Source organism: Patella vulgata, chromosome 4 (assembly GCF_932274485.2).
Source record: "Patella vulgata chromosome 4, xgPatVulg1.2, whole genome shotgun sequence".
Lineage (NCBI taxonomy): Eukaryota > Metazoa > Mollusca > Gastropoda > Patellidae > Patella > Patella vulgata.
In genome coordinates this window covers 55,705,507-55,725,606 of record NC_065882.2, presented here as the reverse complement: position 1 = coordinate 55,725,606, position 20,100 = coordinate 55,705,507, and the positions used below count along the sequence as shown (strand labels likewise).

Below are 20,100 nucleotides of genomic sequence, written 5' to 3'. Positions count from 1 at the left end.
TATCATTTGAAGTTTCTTATACGTTCAGTTTTTATATTCCTTAGGCTTAAAACCAAACGAAACTAATATACTGCGAATTTTATTATTCAAATTTGAGCAGGGTATTTTCACGTGTAACACGATACACCTTGGTTACCAAAGAGTTATATAATATGCCCACTTCAATCACCACATTTTTAAAATTATCGCATACATGTAGTTACATTTGTTGTACACGCTATCCTATTTATACTGAAGCTTCGTCTACACTATAGGCTTGAAAAAGCCGGCTTTTTAAAAACCCGGTTTTTTCAAAACCCGGCTTTTTCAAGTGTAGCGTCTACACTGACTGAACGGAAAAAGACGATGAACACCGACCTTCGTTATTTGTGGAACTTCCGGTTTATTTATTACGCCATCGGCTTCAGTCAATTTTGCAGAGATAATGACATCCGGGTACTTGATAAATCCCGGATTTACCGTCTACACACATAAAATTGCCGGTTTTTTGAAAAAGCCGGCTTTTTGATTTTGAAAAATCCCTCAATAATTGCCGGATTTTAAAAAGCCGGCTTTTACGATTGAGAAATTGAAAAAGCCGGCTTTTAGGAAAAAACCGGGATTTAAAAGGCTAGTGTAGACGGTGAATGCTGCTAGTGTAGACGTAGCTTGAATAAAACGTTTATTTCATTCTGTTTTTACATATTTAAAATATCTTCGTTGAGTGGGTGAGGGAGATACAATCAAAGAGTTGGCCGCGGGCATCACTAAACTTCAGGTTTTCTTTGCGTTGTCTTTATGAAACACCCGTCTTGGGAGCTTTCAACAACGCGTTGGTTATCATTAGTTTTGTTTTAAAACGTATTATCAGGTCTACTTGGGTCTTTTGACTATATTATATATTACGTACGTCTGTATACCATTTTGATTCTTAAATATCAAGACCAGGGTCGCGTTTATTCTTTGAAATAATATGTGGAGGATGACAGGCGCCGAAGGCCCAGTATCAATATTTGATTAAACAATATAAAACGTTTTATATACCCACGGCCCGTCGGGGTGGGGTTGGGGGGCAGCTGGGACACATGTCCAGGGGCCTGGTGCCTATACCCGGAAGTATGCCGAGTAATGTTTTTTAAAAGAAATTGTCAATGGTGTAGGCAGTGTAGAAATTGGGGTAATCGTAGATGGCCGCGTGTAATGTTCTCAGATGAGTCCAGATGTCATGCTAACGTTAACGTCAGACAGCATGACAGATTCGGGCGTGGGTCGGTTATGGTGTGGGGAGGAATCACCATGACTGACAGAACGGACTTGCATATTGTTCAAGGAAGGGTCACTGGTGTGTACTACCGTGACCTGATCTTTGCCCAACGTGCACGTCGGCGTTTCATCTTTCAAGATGATAATGCCTGTGCCCACCGCGCTCGTGTCGTGAATGACTACCTCCAGCGTCACCATATTGTCCATATGCCTTGGCAAGCTATGACTCCAGACCCCGAGTTCACAAAACATTCTCAGGCTTCAGTTAAAAAATTTACTCAAAATCTTTCGCCTTATTTTAACTAAAATTTAGCCCTTTATAAAACTTTTGTTGTTTTAATGTATCAAATACATCAATAACAAACTATGTGCAAATTTTCGTGTTTCTGGATCAAAAGATATTTCTTATAAACAGTGATTGACAGTTGAGTAAATTCGTAACTTAAGCCTGAGAATTCTTTGTGAACTCGGGGCCTGACCTTTCCCCTATAGAGCATGTCTGGGACATGATCGGGAGACGTGTTCGTCGACGTCAAATGAAATGAAATGAAATGAAATGGAGTTTAACGTCCTACTATTCTGCTCCTAACCTGGGCTAATGAAGACGGGCATACGCCATACAGTGTGCTATGAGGGAAATTTTGCCCGGACAGTGGCACTACGGCCTACTCTTATATCGAATTCCAACTGCCAAAGGATCTTTTACGTGCACGCCAATGTGTACACGGGACCTCGGTTTTTCGTCCCATCCGAACGACTAGACAGCTTTCCTTGTCAGCCCCTCCGTCCTGCATCACTGACAAGGGAGAACCACACCGGAAAATCTGGGTGAACTTTCTCGGCCAATGCAGGGATCGAACACCCGACCTCCAGGCTAGCGAGCTAGCGTCTTACCCACTTAGCCACGTGATCCCCCTCGTCGACGTCAACGTCAACCGACAACACTGCAAGAATTGGCCGTGGCACTGCAAGAGGAGTGGGTCAGATTGCCCCAAATCTTGATTGGACGGTTGAATTGATTAGGAGCATGCCACGACGAATTTACTGAATGTCTGAGGATTGGTGGAGCAATTACTCATTATTAAGACAAAAATCAAAAAGTTACACTTTCACTATTCTGACAGTGTATCGCTTTGCGAGTGAAATGGGGCCGTCAGATAAGCCGCCCATATGAACTGTTTATGTTCATGTGTAGGCAATTGTCCTTTTATTAACATATGGTTACCTCTAATAAAAACAGCAGTGCATTTCCGCAGTTTTGTATTGTTTCTGAATATCCCCTACTTTTTTGAAGAGTATATAACAATACACAATATGAACTAACTAAAAAAAATGGACAGGTGTGGGAGAATCTGTAATTGCGAAAAGTTAACAATCAAAAGGGGGAGATTTTAATACAACCAAAGGTGCTAAATTGCCATAGTTAAATTATATTATGCATACTAATAACATCATCATATGTCCTAGGGATGTAAAGCCCTAAGTCCCTGTTAAGTTCAGGTAAACATCTTCTGATATTTATAGCTTCTAGGATCTTCCTGGTTTTCTTGTTCTGTTGGTTAGCGGTGAGTATCTGAACCTCATTCCATTTAACTCTATGTTGTGGGTGGTTCTGTAGATGTTCCCCTATGACTGAATTATTAGTGGCAGCTTTGGACCTATGTTCTGTTATTCTTTTGTCAATTGGTCGTTTCGTTCAGAGGCGGATTTAAGGTGGGCGCGAGGGGCGCCTCCCCCCCCCCCCCTAATTTTCGACAGTGCCCTTTTTTACTGCTGAAAGTGCCCTTTCTCAGACCCAAATATGTCCGTTCCCAACCCGTTGCAGGGATCCCAAATGACTCAAACCATCGATTCTAACACACCAGTCTGGTCTAATTAATGCTTCCACTTGCAAACGAATTCTTGTTGTTTAGCTGACGGTGCCCTAATCCTATAGGGTGACTATAGATAGACATCTTGTGGAATCGGCGGCGTATACGCTCATGCCCATCTCCGACGCGCATGAGTGCAACTTGATGTAGCATTGTTTCATGTGTGGACAGTACAAAGTACAAGTTACAAGGCTTAAATAGTGAAGTGGCTAGGGAATAGATTCGTCTTTTTTTCCCATCATAATGCCTCGCTCGCCATGACAATTTTCGAGTCGCATGTTCAAATGTTTTTTTTGCTCGATTTTAAGGCTCTTTTTCAACGATTTCCGAACGTTTACTTAGACGAAAATATCAGCCAAATAGTTCTTGGAATGGCTACAGATGCAAGGAAATGACGGATAATTTTCTTGCCCCCCCCCTTCCTAAAAAAAAAAAAAAAAAAAAAATCCCCTCTCAGCGGCTTGCCCCGTCTCCACGGGCAGTGTCCTCGTTTTTCGGCGCCCCCCCCCCCCCCCCACTTTTCAAAATTCCGAGATCCGCCCCTGGTTTCGTTTCCCCAATATGATTGATTACAGAAACAAATCACTTGATAGACGACTCCTTTGGGTTGAATCAGGGGAATTAGTTGCAGTTGGCTTTTAATAACAAACATCATAAAATACAAAACAATCCCATAATAACCACCACGGTTACATTTTAGCAAAAAAAAAAGGGTAATGATTTAAATTAGATCTCTTACATCAAGCGGTTGCCATGAAACATATGCCCACATTTTGCAAGAGACGACGGAGAACAAGTTAAAAAAGCGATTTTTTTTCGTACAATCAGAGGCCATGATCCAAGATGTTACGTTCCCACAATATCAAAAGGAACTATAATATAAGATCTTTGGGATATAAACCTATAATTCAAATTTCGTCAAAATCGGATAAAAAATTGTAACTTGTAGAGCAGTGGTTCTTAACTGGGGGTACGTGTACACTATATACGAGATATGGTGTCAAATTGTCGGTGTACTGCACGAGATATGGTGTCTTATTGTCGGTGTACTGTACGATTGTACTTGAAAGACTATTTATGTATTCATTATATCTGCGTATGCATTCAATGCATTGTATAAATAAACTTACAATATATTTCATTTCAGTTATTATAATTCCATTTATTTCCTGAAGTCATTTTGACAGGGGTACGAGGAAATACTATGAAAGCTCAAGAGGCACGAGTACATAAAAAGGTTAAAAACCACTGCTGTTATTTATTTATTTACCCTTTTATTGTTACGATTTAAAGTAAATGTGCTATAATTGTAAAATCTTATAAATTCCCCACGTACAAAATATTCCAAATTTTAATATTACAACTTGTTTTTGATATAACAATAATAACATTATAGAATTTGTTTGTTTATTGGGGTTTTCTTTTACAAAGAAACAAAGTATTTTCGATTAATTATATATATATATACAAAACAAACCCATAACCATCACAATTATAGCAGAAATTTAAGAAAATAAACATTTACATAATAAACAAATGAAAAAAATTATCAAAACTTATTTAACCATTTACGGTAACAATATAAAGCAAATATCAAGGTGTCATTGGAAGATATGTCTCAAATTTTGCAAACAATCTAATATGAACTCCTGTTTTGTATATATACACTGCATATTAAAATCACAGCAAATCGAAATTATATTTTTACCGACATGCAAAGACCTTAAAAGCACCCGACGATCAATATCGTGGCTATGCATATATAATATATATTACACAATACACTTATGTATAGGTCTAATAATAATTGGTAAAGAAAAATATATAAAGTAATAAGAAATATACAACTGCTATACTTCTACCAGCAGCAAAGTAGCATATTTTAACTCTAAAATCAATGCTAACAAATCCCACTGAGAAAGTTTTAACAAATTCAAGCAAGTTTTAAAAACTGTTTAGCTCTTTAAAAGTAAAACTAGGAACATAAAGTTAACTCTACACAATCATAGAATGTGTTTCATTTACCACCAACATATTCTTAAAGGACAATATTGGTGTCAGTCATCATCACATATGTGATAGAACTGGTTAAACACATTCCAAATATAAGTTTAACACAGAGGTCATTGCTACGATAGATGAGCAATACAGGTGTCACGAATCGGAAGTGACGAACGCCAAAGGAAAACACGAGTTATCCCTCTATATAACTGACTGAAATGACGAGTGATATCAGATACACGGCCGAATTTCTGCTCACTAATAATTCCTTCGAAGACCAAAAGTTGTCATATGGGACTGTAAGATGATATCTGACAATTCAATAAAGTAATTGAATGTCATTAGATAAGAGAACACGAGAAAAATAGAAATAGTCCGTACATTCCCTCATTTTTATTCATTCTATACCTTATAAAAACATGGTAATGCACGGACTTTTTCTGTTTTTCTTTCGTATTCTCTTATCTAGTGGCAGTCAATTCTTTTGATAAATTGTCAGATATCCTCTCACAGTCTCGCACAACAACTTTTGGTCTTCGAAGGAATTATTAGTGAGCAGAAATTCGGCCGTGTATCTGTTATCACTCGTCACTTCAGTCAGTTATATAGAGGGATAACTCGTGTTTTCCTTTGGCGTTCGTCACTTCCGCTTCATGACACCTGTATTACTCATCTATCGTAGCAATGATCTCTGTGTAAAAATTATATTTGGAACGTGTTTAACCAGTTCTATCACATATGTGATAATGACTGACACCAATATTGTCCTTTAATTCGATTACTTTCTGTCAATATGAGTAATTATTTTATACTCGAGCAATTATTAGCCCCCTCGAATGAATATTTTACACGAGTACTTAATATGTGTCCTTGTTTCCAACACCATCATAACCTTTCATCAACAATCTTCCAACTGCATAATAATAATTTCACCGTATATTATTGACTATATCTAAATTAATTATATTCACCGTCTTTAGTGTCCACAGGCTAACTAAATTTTCATTTTAAAAAACCCACAACATTGTCCTACAAATAAGAAGTTAGAGCCAAATTATATTAACGCAGTGGCTATTTGCCACATGTTTTTAGCAAGAATTTCAAAATAGCCTTACGACTGCAGACCGCAATTACCACATGAAATGTGTGGTAACCTGGTATCTCGGAAACCGCTATCCGGAAGTGGTCCAAATTTTGGCTACTCTGAGATATTATTAATGTTATCATATTCGGGAAGTTTCAATGAAATGTGTGGCAACCTGATATCTCGAAAATAGCTAAACGGGAGTGGTCGAAATTTTAGCTACTCTGAGATATATTAATGTTATCTTATTCTGTAAATTTCATGGATATCGGTTGATAATATTGCGGTCTGCAGTCGTGCCACATGAAATGTGTAGTAACCTGATATCTCGGAAACTGCTAACCGGAGGTGGTCGAAATTTTGGCTACTCTGAGATATTATTAACGTAATTATAATCTCCAAGTTTCATTGAAATCGGTTGATAATAATAATTGCCGTCTGTAGTCGTGCCGTCTTCATTAGCCCAGTTTAGGAGCAGAACAGTAGGACGTTAAATCCCATTTTATTTCTGTAGCCGTGCCGCATGAAATGTGTGGTAACCTGATATCCCGGAAAACGATATCCGGAAGTGGCCGAAACTTTCCCTACTCTAAGATATTATTAACGTAATCATAATATTTAAGTTTCATTGAAATCGGTTGGTAATTGCGGTCTGCAGTCGTGCCATGTGAAATGTGTGGTAACCGGATATCCCGGAAAGCGCTATCCGGAAGTGGTCGAAATGTTGGCTTCTCTGAGATATTATTAATGTTATCATATTCTGTAAGTTTCGTGGATATCGGTTGATAATATTGCGGTCTGCAGTCGTGTCACATGAAATGTGTGGTAACCTGATATTTTGGAAACCGCTAACCGGAAGTGACCGAAACATTGCCTACTCTGAGATATTATTAATGTCATTATAATCTGCAAGTTTCATCGAAATCGGTTGGTAATTGCTGCCTGCAGTCGTGCCACATGTAATGTGTGGCAATCCGATGTCTCGGAAACTGCTGACCGGAAGTGGTCGAAATTTTGGCTACTCTGATATATTATTATTATCTTGATCTGTAAGTTTTATAAAAATCGGGTAACGGTTGACAATTGCGGTACGGTTGATAATTGCGGTACGGAGATTTGCCACGTGGCAAATAGTCTCCGAATTGTCTTACCACATGTGGCAAATATCCCCAGCCTTATATTAATCGTCCATATGTGATTATTTTATATCAATATTTTAATAATTTCTCTATCCTATAATGTGTAAATTCCCCGATTAATTAAGAAAATATTAGAAAGACATTGACATACAATGGGCTGAAAGTAATTCTGATATAAAGGGGATATTTTAACGTGCAAATTATTCAATTTTACGGTCAGTTTTGGCTTACCTGTAACTGTGTTTTAAATTGGCCTATATGTGATTATATATTCAGGGTATACCTGGTTGTTATTAAATAAAACAAAAATCATAGGGTTATGCTCATTATCTACACAAGAATCATACAGATCACTTGATGGGTTAGACGGATCCTTTAAGGGTGGTCGGGCAAAACTTCGATGTCCCGTGATGCTATCACCTAACAGGGCCCTGGCAACAAACATCTTCCTCTCCTTGTCGTCGTTGTTGCAGTATCTGTTTGACAAAAGTGACGTTTTGGCGAAGTAACCCCCTTTACCAAACAAGGTACCAACTCTGTTTCCTGCTAAACGACAATCAAATCCCTGTCTAGCTATAGCATCTGCTATATTATTGTCAGTACTGTGATACAATCGTATGTCTTCTATTGGCCGTTTCAATTTTCTGTTAAGTGCAGCCTTGGCTCTGTTGATAGAATAAAAAAAAATTATTGTTGACTGTAGAGGCAGAAATGGGGCTATGGTAGTAGTAAAGGAAATTCCTCTATGAGTACCTGCTGGTGATGCTACTGTTGGCTTCGACGCGGACCTTTTTTTCGGCTCCTCAAATCCAGGTCCAGGCTATCGTCCAATGTATATCTATGAAGCAGGTTATTATTTCCAAAACATGTACTACCACTTAACATTTAAGGAGTTCACATAGCTATAACAATTTTTTGTTGCACAAATATTCTTGTTACTTGATATATTTCGGGTTTTTTTTTCTTTAAAGTGTTATGATCAAAGTAGATTGCTATTTGATATTTAACAAATGAGGCAATACGTTATGGTTCCAGTCTACTCCACTAATTCCAGGTTTCATTAACGGGGTTTTCACGAATTCCGTTTATCTGCCCTTGATCGTAGGTTGATTCTTCGAACCAATAAAAAACAAACAGTTTACATACCAGTCAAAGCGTCATTGCTTACGTTTACAACAATAATCTTCGTTGTAATAAAATGTCAGTTAATTGATTCACTCTGAACCAAGATTTTAGCGATTGAATTTTCGGCCTAGCCTCGATCATCATTACTAAAGCCAGTACGATAAAATGCATAGTCTCGATTATCCATTTCATAATTAAATCATGAATGGAAGTCGAACAGCAAATCGGAACCTAATCCAATAAATATCGGAGGGTAGCGATGACATCAAGTTGATTATGGTCTGGATAAGTTAATTAATGTCTTATTAACAATTTCGGGCCTAAAGAAGGACCTGTAATAGGCAGATTTAGCTCTTGCATAATGTATGTTTAATAATTTAAATAGCATTTGAAGCCCCCCCCCCCAAAAAAAAAAGACCTGCAATTGGCAGATTTGGCTCTTACATAATGCATCCATAATTGTATTCTGTACTTTAAACACACGCTATGATATAATATATGTGTGCATGGCCGTGTAAACTATTGCATCTAGAAGTATTAATTAATAATGGTGTTATTACCCCGTTTACACTGATGCCCCACTTTATAATTAATTTATGATGATAGGTAAGGCGTAGCCGTCTATATTTTTTGTTATAATTTGATACATAGTTGTTATATTATCCCATAATTTTCTAATATCATATTTCAATTATTGTTATAATACAATGCCGATACAGTCACAAAACCTATTTCTGTGATATATTTAAAGGAGCTAAATCGCTAATATTTGGTACCTAGAAATGGGTCGAAATGCATATAATAATGTAATCTGAATGTATATAAACTGATTTACATTCAATCGTTTCCGTTTTTTACTCTATTTCAAATCAGTTATGTTCGGCGAAATACGCCCGATTAAGTCTCAATCGAATGGCAATCTCTAGCGTCTGGTTATTCCAGTCTATTGCGCGTGCTCTCCAGGTAAGAATATGGCGTCACAGTTTGACATGACTTGTGGAATATGTCTAGCCTCGTTCTTCAAGTACCTTGTTACAAATGGCATTAAAACGCACTATGGTACACGATTCGTGTACCAATATGTTTATATTGGATATCAGAAGCCCATCTTTTCCCGGTAAGATCACACACCAATGCTGATTTAAACTGACAAATAATTCGTGTTTTCAATGCGGAAGACGTTTGATGATATTGAGTTAGAGACTGAGCTGCTTTAATCCAAACGCGTTAATATAGTCATGATATTGTGTTACTTGGTAATTTAATTGAACCGAAATAACCGTACAATTATATTTATCATTAACCCTTGTAGACCCAAGTCTCTAACTAATGCATTTTGTATGAATGGTTTAAGTTTACAAATCATTGAGTATGTTCATGCAAAATAATGAGGTATTTATTCCCTCTGTTTAAACAATATTTTATTTCGAATACACTATGGGATTTTACAAGATTAATATAACGACTTTCAAAACAAGCCTAAAATGTTTTCGTTGGGATCAATATAAAGCTAAGTTTTCCTATATGTATTCTTGATACCATTAGAGATAGTGAAGTATACTCTGTATTCTTGATACTATTAAAGAGAGTGAAATACACTATTTGGTGATACCATTAGGGGTAGTGAAGTATAGTATATTCTAGATACTATTAGAAATGGTGAAGTATACTACATATTCTTGATACCATTAGAGATAGTGAAGAATACTTGTATTCTTGGTATTGTTAGAGATGGCGAAGTATACTATATTCCTAATACCATTATAGATAGTGAAGTATACAATGTATACTTGATAACATTAGATATATGGAATTATACTTATATTATTGATAATGTTAGAAATAGGGAATTATACTATGTATTCTTGATACTGTTAAGAGGGAAGTATGCTATTTTGTATCTCGTTTTCAACATTTAACAAACTAAACGCAATTAGTTACATCATACATTAATCGACAGCTTATTCATTTACCTTTACCTTGGCTCCTCTTGGACTGATTTGTGGAAAGTTGTGTAAAAATAGATCTACGACCTATAGATCATCCTAAGTTTCCCCAGGGGTTAGTGGAGTAGAACGGAATGATACCACTGGGGATGCTATATATTATGAATCTATACTTACTCAAGGAATGCCCTCCAAAGCTCTACGTTTTCAATTCTATCAATAGATCGTACTACAAATTTTTCTTCTGATTGAGATATATCTAACAAAAATTTATCTCTAATTTCTGTATATTCATCACTGCATGTTAAAAGCTAAATAAGAAACGTGATGACATAATATTATTCATTAAAACAATCGCTATTTCGCTGGCCAGTTTATGGGATGACACAGCTCTAGGGCCCTGTCCCTGTCCCTGGACCAAGAGAATGGTTTCTCGCTTCCACCCACAGCAATTTAAAAGATCAGGATTTTCAGAAAGGAAAAATACTTTCATAAAATTGAAGCTGTACTTTGAATGAAAAGTATTTGATCCAAGAGATATAGTTGTTGGTTGCTGTGAAACCACTGAGTATGAAGATGCAGTTTTCGCCATCCTCAGTTGTAACGTTCGCTTCTACGATCCACTAATCCCTGGTTCCATTCACGGGGGAGTCACGTAGTCAAATCATACGCCCTCGGTAATTGTGCTATTTTTATCGACAGACAGACAACAAAAAATTCGATAAATAAGCTATTGGGGCGAAGGCAGGTAACTCGCATTTTGCTGAAACTAAAATTACCGGATCATTGCTGAAAAATTTGTCGAAATACTTTAGGGCATCTTTTTGTGTGCATGTCATTTCTTTGTTAATAAATTCCTTGCAAAATTTCTCATAATCGAACGTACTATTGTGGTGAACATAAACAATGATGCTAAGACTGGTAGGTAATTTGTTCGTAGAAACAACCTACGTGACAAATAAAATCATTAAGGGCAAATAATATGAATCGTGAATACCCCGTGAATGGACCCGGGGATTAGTACAGTAGAACGGAACGATACCAGTGGGGAGGTTCATTAGCATAGGAATGATGAAAGAGTCTTTCAGTTTCTTGAATTATCCGTAATTTGGGGAGATGCCTTCTGTGACAGTGGTCCGATTCACACGATATTAGTTATAGTTATGGCTTGATGTGGTCTTCACACCAGTTGACAATGGTCACATCTCCAAACTGTGTGTTGGACAAAAGACCATTAATTAGTTCTGTTTTGTCGTCATTCAGTTTTAGCATATTGGAAGACATCCATTATAAGAAACTTCTGTAGTTTAGCAGTGGTCTAATATTAATTTTAGAAAAAGCATAGACATGATACTCAATGCCGCCTATACCAGTAGAACAATGGAAATGCTTCGATGACAGGAGCATGCCTGTGATTACTCGTACAGAAAAATAACCTAATAAATCTGCCTTAAAGAGTGAATGGGCGGATCCAAGAATAATGTTACAGTACTTACCCGTGTCATTCGAAAATGTGAGGAAACATCACCAGAGAATTCCCATGTCGATGGTGTGGCAAGTTTCTCAGCCTCCTTTATGAGTTTGACTTTATCTTTTCTAAATTATTGAAAAACATTATTTTACTAATAATCTATCGATATCTTTGTATTGTAATGATAAGAATCTTTTCATTTTGAAAATTTAGGTTATATAAAGTCATATTCAACAGACAACATCCACGCGTGGACCGGGCAAATTGTCGTTGAATTATAAACATGTGAAAGCAAATAATACATATACCTCTGTTTGAGAACAGCCTTATCCACAAATTCCGGTCTTCTAGCAAGTTTCCGTTCCGTACCTATGTCTTTATTTATTTGGACCATACCAAAGAATTTAATTAGATATGCATTGGCTAAGGTTTTGAATTCTACAGTAACATCAGTGTCATTTAGGTAACTCTTCTCAATCTCTGTGGATGTTATACTAGCCTTGTAACCAATGCCATCCTGAAAAAAATGTTTCGGTCCAAAATAAAAAATTTAGTTATATTTATAACATTACATAACATTAAATTTTTACTTCAGTGGTCAGTTTATATAATTCTATTTACTTTGTCATATTTTCTTTCTTTTGATACATTAATGTCGATTCTGTAATGAAGAAACAGCATTTTGATATTCCATCATTCTTTATCATCAAGTCGTATTTAATTTTCCTAAGACATAAGCCGTTACAATTTAGACTTAGAAGCTAAGTATTAAATGTGACCCTTTTGTGTTTGCCGATTACTCAAGATCAAAACATATGGAAAATAAAATGGGAATAAAACTGTCTATTTATCAAATTGATAGATTCATCTCAAATTTTGTACATAATCTTAACTCTTTTTTTGTTTAAACATGTTTTATTGCAAAACCTTTACAAAGGAATTAGGATAATTTATAGGAATTATGATCACCTTCTCCCCTCTCTTGACAGTATTGTCTTGTCAAATCAAATCGAACCAATCTGAGACTACCACAAAATGGCTTTGCTCCTTTAAATCTATGTCAGTAATAAACAAGTTAACATTGGATGGTTATGTAATAATAAATTCCAATTGTCAAGTGAGGTTAGAAACCAATCCGCTAATTTGTAATGCGTCCCGACATTGGATACCACTCGTATGTTCCTACATAATATCCACATGTTAAAATGTTTAACTTACTTGTTCCCCATAAGGAATCCAACTATCTTCTGATTTCCAGTACCATATCCATTTTGTGGTAAACGGAAGATCAAGGTTACTAGTGTCGCTGGTAAAGCTCAGTGTTGATAATCGACGGATCTTGGGATCACTTTTCTCAAAGTTGGTAAAATCAATTCTCTTTATAGTGCGTGTAGATCTACATGTAATGGTTTTATTATAAATAATAATAATTTAATACCGGATATCAAACCTACAGTACAAATGTTAGATACATTCTCAAAAGCAATTTTGTTGTCAGCTCTGCTTTTCACGTAAACGTTTCTCCAGCAGGCGGTCAGGGGATTATAAATAATCACACAAGGATTGTAAAAACTAGCTCTGGACAACTCCATATAATTTGTAGACGGTTTGAGGGCGATCAATAACCCCATTCAAAATTTCTTTCATTTCGGTTTGACAAAAAATTACAGAAAATCAAAAGGGTTTATATATTGTTCGATGAAGTGGAAATGAACGCGATAGTTTGCAATTCTAACTTTTGATAGGTTTCATTCCTATAATTAGGGAATGAAAAGTGATGCAAAGCTAACCATAAGACTTTAACAAGCAATCTTCATTACGAAAGGGTGCAAATGTTGTGTTAACTCCCCAATTAATGATGTTTTATAGTTTGTCATTGATAAGGTAACTATTATGCTACCGCGTACACGACACTGGTCTCTACTTATACAGAAACAATAGTTTGGATAAAGTCACCATCAGAGCCACCAGACAACAGTCGGACTTAGAACGATTAAATAAATATGATAATTACCCTTCTGTTGTTTTGTAATAATGCTCCTCTTTAATATCAGGTGAACAATAGTTCCTCTCAATATCAATATTAGTTTCTTCTGCAAAAACCTGCCATTTACCATGGTTATCTTCATACTGCCACTGGTACAACATACGACTGTGAACGTTTTTACATTTCTTATACCAACATTTCCCGCGTAAATGAAATAGACAAATGTTTGGAACTTCAACAGATTTTCCCTGTGGATTATTCTTTGGTTTTTGTTCTCGCTGTCGTGAAAGTCGCGGGGCTATTTTAAGGGCTTGCTTGTTTTCAACTCCACCGGTTATTTCAGCATGTGGTATCTGGGTGCCTGCGGTGCCAATAGGTCTATTCTTTGCTTCATAATGTGGTAGTAGGGGGCCTGCGATGCCGGTTGGGATATTTAATTTCCTTGCTTCATTTTGTTGTATTTGGGGGTCCGTGATGCCAATAGGTCTTATCATTGCTTCATTATATCCACGTTGTAGTGAACGTCGTGGAGCTATCTTTGGGGCTTGCCTAGTGTAAATTCCATCTTTTGTTGCAGTTTGTGCTATATGGGGATCTATGATGCCAATAGGATTTATCATTGCTGCATAAATGTTGTATTGCCATTAGGGGGCCGGCAAAGTTAACAGACCCATTCCTGACTTCATTTTGTTGGTCTGTGATGCCAACATACCTATTCCTTGTTTGGTTTTCACGTTGTCTTGATAAAGATCGCGAATTCTGTTTTGGGGCGGCTCGATTTTTGGGGCCATTTTGCAGTATTAGAGGGTCTGCGACGGTAGCCTTGTTCTTTTTTCTTTTACCAAACATTTGATACAAACTTCTTAAATTCATTAAAATGTCCTGTGGGGTTCGTCTAGTATCGAGGCCATATTTTCTCAAAACTCCCTGTAAATGTTGGACGTCGTGGCTTTTATCACATTCATCCCCACGTCTACAGGTGCCGTAAATATAATTTCGGCAAATGTGAAGCATTTTGCAAGTATTATCCATACTCTTGCACCCGTCATCGTTATAAAAGAAGCAAATTCTAGGGGTGGTCCATTCCGTTCTGTTTGATCTAAGCCGAAATAAACCTCTAAGCTCCGTCATGCATATTATGTCCAAATCTGCACGATGTCGCTTGACACATATCTGATAACAAGTAAAATTTGCAAATATGAAACATTTGACAATAGATATCGTTACAACCAGAAGAAAAATCGGGACATATTTTTGCCTGAACGACCAAATCAACATCTCTGCAGTCAGAAGATACACGAAAGCGTTGCAGGTTTGACCGAAGAATTGCGATAAAATTTGATCGTTCTGTTTGTCCTATCATGTTTCTTAGTTTCTATGTGTCGATAAACACTCGATTATCATCCATATTGCCATATCGTACAATACTCATTACAATATGTTTCACATCAGAATTATTACTAGAATAGGCCATCATATACGTAATATCTACTATAACATCAAGCTCGAAGTTTCCTTAAAAAAGATTGGTTAATGTATTCTGTATTGTGAAGCACACATGCGCGTTCAGATCCATAAAATAAAACTAAACCGTTTGAAATAGTCCACCTTATTCACCGAAACAGCCTGTGAAATAGAAAATTAAATTCACAGAAGTCGACTATAAGATCTATTTTATATTGCATAAAGACGACCGTGGCCAACTTATTTCAGTTTCGGGGGCATTTGTTTCCTTATTCTGAGAAAACATTGACCGAAATCAAACGAGAAGTTTGCGGAACAGTATAATAAACCTCATAAGAGCTTAAATAGATTCATACTCCTCGCAGTGTTTCGTTTGATTAGAGCTAATCCCAGGGGGATTTCTCGGGCCATTGCTTCAGGAATTTGAAATAGATTAAGATTTGCATTTATACCGTATGGAAGACAAAACTGGTCAAATTTGATCATTTTCTCTGCGACATCCTTCCTGCACGATTTAATCATCAAATCTTGCTTATTTTCTCTAAACTTGAGATGTTCACACTTCAATCTACATAAGTGCAGTCGGTCTCAAAATTATGCATCGGCGACTGAATGAATTAATGAGGTAAACAAACAATGCTAAAATAGAAGAGAAAAATCTCCCAAATATACTTAATATAATTGCTTTGATTGGATATCTCAATACGCGCCAAAAGTTCACATAATTTTCATGCATGGAGAATTTAAGACGTTACGATTAAATTAGACGATATCATAAAGGTCAGTTAGGTTATTTGCGGATGATATTAAATATTCATAAATTTATAAATTATATAATACTGAATTTATGAACCCCAAAAGTTGGACTCCGGTCTCCACAGTGAGATAAATCTCTATTAAAATATCATTTGAAGTTTCTTATACGTTCAGTTTTTATATTCCTTAGGCTCAAAACCAAACGAAACTAATATACTGCGAATTTTATTATTCAAATTTGAGCAGGGTATTTTCACGTGTAACACGATACACCTTGGTTACCAAAGAGTTATATAATATGCCCACTTCAATCACCACATTTTTAAAATTATCGCATACATGTAGTTACATTTGTTGTACACGCTATCCTATTTATACTGAATAAAACGTTTATTTCATTCTGTTTTTACATATTTAAAATATCTTCGTTGAGTGGGTGAGGGAGATACAATCAAAGAGTTGGCCGCGGGCATCACTAAACTTCAGGTTTTCTTTGCGTTGTCTTTATGAAACACCCGTCTTGGGAGCTTTCAACAACGCGTTGGTTATCATTATAGTTTTGTTTTAAAACGTATTATCAGGTCTACTTGGGTCTTTTGACTATATTATATATTACGTACGTCTGTATACCATTTTGATTCTTAAATATCAAGACCAGGGTCGCGTTTATTCTTTGAAATAATATGTGGATGATGACAGGCGCCGAAGGCCCAGTATCAATATTTGATTAAACAATATAAAACGTTTTATATACCCACGGCCCGTCGGGGTGGGGTTGGGGGGCAGCTGGGACACATGTCCAGGGGCCTGGTGCCTATACCCGGAAGTATGCCGAGTAATGTTTTTTAAAAGAAATTGTCAATGGTGTAGGCAGTGTAGAAATTGGGGTAATCGTAGATGGCCGCGTGTAATGTTCTCAGATGAGTCCAGATGTCATGCTAACGTTAACGTCAGACAGCATGACAGATTCGGGCGTGGGTCGGTTATGGTGTGGGGAGGAATCACCATGACTGACAGAACGGACTTGCATATTGTTCAAGGAAGGGTCACTGGTGTGTACTACCGTGACCTGATCTTTGCCCAACGTGCACGTCGGCGTTTCATCTTTCAAGATGATAATGCCTGTGCCCACCGCGCTCGTGTCGTGAATGACTACCTCCAGCGTCACCATATTGTCCATATGCCTTGGCAAGCTATGAATCCAGACCCCGAGTTCACAAAACATTCTCAGGCTTCAGTTAAAAAATTTACTCAAAATCTTTCGCCTTATTTTAACTAAAATTTAGCCCTTTATAAAACTTTTGTTGTTTTAATGTATCAAATACATCAATAACAAACTATGTGCAAATTTTCGTGTTTCTGGATCAAAAGATATTTCTTATAAACAGTGATTGACAGTTGAGTAAATTCGTAACTTAAGCCTGAGAATTCTTTGTGAACTCGGGGCCTGACCTTTCCCCTATAGAGCATGTCTGGGACATGATCGGGAGACGTGTTCGTCGACGTCAAATGAAATGAAATGAAATGAAATGGAGTTTAACGTCCTACTATTCTGCTCCTAACCTGGGCTAATGAAGACGGGCATACGCCATACAGTGTGCTATGAGGGAAATTTTGCCCGGACAGCGGCACTACGGCCTACTCTTATATCGAATTCCAACTGCCAAAGGATCTTTTACGTGCACGCCAATGTGTACACGGGACCTCGGTTTTTCGTCCCATCCGAACGACTAGACAGCTTTCCTTGTCAGCCCCTCCGTCCTGCATCACTGACAAGGGAGAACCACGCCGGAAAATCTGGGTGAACTTTCTCGGCCAATGCAGGGATCGAACACCCGACCTCCAGGCTAGCGAGCTAGCGTCTTACCCACTTAGCCACGTGATCCCCCTCGTCGACGTCAACGTCAACCGACAACACTGCAAGAATTGGCCGTGGCACTGCAAGAGGAGTGGGTCAGATTGCCCCAAATCTTGATTGGACGGTTGAATTGATTAGGAGCATGCCACGACGAATTTACTGAATGTCTGAGGATTGGTGGAGCAATTACTCATTATTAAGACAAAAATCAAAAAGTTACACTTTCACTATTCTGACAGTGTATCGCTTTGCGAGTGAAATGGGGCCGTCAGATAAGCCGCCCATATGAACTGTTTATGTTCATGTGTAGGCAATTGTCCTTTTATTAACATATGGTTACCTCTAATAAAAACAGCAGTGCATTTCCGCAGTTTTGTATTGTTTCTGAATATCCCCTACTTTTTTGAAGAGTATATAACAATACACAATATGAACTAACTAAAAAAAATGGACAGGTGTGGGAGAATCTGTAATTGCGAAAAGTTAACAATCAAAAGGGGGAGATTTTAATACAACCAAAGGTGCTAAATTGCCATAGTTAAATTATATTATGCATACTAATAACATCATCATATGTCCTAGGGATGTAAAGCCCTAAGTCCCTGTTAAGTTCAGGTGAACATCTTCTGATATTTATAGCTTCTAGGATCTTCCTGGTTTTCTTGTTCTGTTGGTTAGCGGTGAGTATCTGAACCTCATTCCATTTAACTCTATGTCGTGGGTGGTTCTGTAGATGTTCCCCTATGACTGAATTATTAGTGGCAGCTTTGGACCTATGTTCTGTTATTCTTTTGTCAATTGGTCGTTTCGTTCAGAGGCGGATTTAAGGTGGGCGCGAGGGGCGCCTCCCCCCCCCCCTAATTTTCGACAGTGCCCTTTTTTACTGCTGAAAGTGCCCTTTCTCAGACCCAAATATGTCCGTTCCCAACCCGTTGCAGGGATCCCAAATGACTCAAACCATCGATTCAAACACACCAGTCTGGTCTAATTAATGCTTCCACTTGCAAACGAATTCTTGTTGTTTAGCTGACGGTGCCCTAATCCTATAGGGTGACTATAGATAGACATCTTGTGGAATCGGCGGCGTATACGCTCATGCCCATCTCCGACGCGCATGAGTGCAACTTGATGTAGCATTGTTTCATGTGTGGACAGTACAAAGTACAAGTTACAAGGCTTAAATAGTGAAGTGGCTAGGGAATAGATTCGTCTTTTTTTCCCATCATAATGCCTCGCTCGCCATGACAATTTTCGAGTCGCATGTTCAAATGGTTTTTTTTGCTCGATTTTAAGGCTCTTTTTCAACGATTTTCGAACGTTTACTTAGACGAAAATATCAGCCAAATAAAAAAAATCCCCTCTCAGCGGCTTGCCCCGTCTCCACGGGCAGTGTCCTCGTTTTTCGGCGCCCCCCTCCCCACTTTTCAAAATTCCGAGATCCGCCCCTGGTTTCGTTTCCCCAATATGATTGATTACAGAAACAAATCACTTGATAGACGACTCCTTTGGGTTGAATCAGGGGAATTAGTTGCAGTTGGCTTTTAATAACAAACATCATAAAATACAAAACAATCCCATAATAACCACCACGGTTACATTTTAGCAAAAAAAAAAGGGTAATGATTTAAATTAGATCTCTTACATCAAGCGGTTGCCATGAAACATATGCCCACATTTTGCAAGAGACGACGGAGAACAAGTTAAAAAAGCGATTTTTTTTCGTACAATCAGAGGCCATGATCCAAGATGTTACGTTCCCACAATATCAAAAGGAACTATAATATAAGATCTTTGGGATATAAACCTATAATTCAATTTTCGTCAAAATCGGATAAAAAATTGTGACTTGTAGAGCAGTGGTTCTTAACTGGGGGTACGTGTACACTATATACGAGATATGGTGTCAAATTGTCGGTGTACTGCACGAGATATGGTGTCTTTAGTCGGTGTACTGTACGATTGTACTTGAAAGACTATTTATGTATTCATTATATCTGCGTATGCATTCAATGCATTGTATAAATAAACTTACAATATATTTCATTTCAGTTATTATATTTCCATTTATTTCCTGAAGTCATTTTGACAGGGGTACGAGGAAATACTATGAAAGCTCAAGAGGCACGAGTACATAAAAAGGTTAAAAACCACTGCTG

The 20,100-nt window shown here is 37.4% G+C and overlaps 1 protein-coding gene across 1 annotated transcript; it reads right to left on the bottom strand.

Moving 5' to 3' along the window:
• Positions 1 to 5,829: 5,829 nt before the first annotated feature.
• On the bottom strand, positions 5,830 to 14,486 carry LOC130012552 (protein mono-ADP-ribosyltransferase PARP11-like). Its single transcript, XM_056100729.1, has 6 exons — positions 13,894 to 14,486; positions 13,098 to 13,275; positions 12,188 to 12,396; positions 11,905 to 12,004; positions 10,586 to 10,719; positions 5,830 to 8,002 (listed from the first exon to the last, which is right to left on the bottom strand). Exons 1-6 carry the CDS (start codon positions 14,484 to 14,486, stop codon positions 7,582 to 7,584), a joined length of 1,635 nt encoding a protein of 544 aa, XP_055956704.1. The 3' UTR covers positions 5,830 to 7,581.
• Between the last annotated feature and the right edge of the window lie 5,614 nt (positions 14,487 to 20,100).

Excerpts from the sequence above, each read along its gene's own strand:
- LOC130012552 (XM_056100729.1), bottom strand. The coding sequence starts at position 14,486 with ATGATAAATCCTATTGGCATCATAGATCCCCATATAGCACAAACTGCA. Across the intron at positions 12,397-13,097 it reads GGATTCCTTATGGGGAACAA|GATGGCATTGGTTACAAGGC; the intron begins GTAAGTTAAACA and ends CATTTTTTTCAG. Across the intron at positions 12,005-12,187 it reads AAGGCTGTTCTCAAACAGAG|AAAAGATAAAGTCAAACTCA; the intron begins GTATATGTATTA and ends TCAATAATTTAG.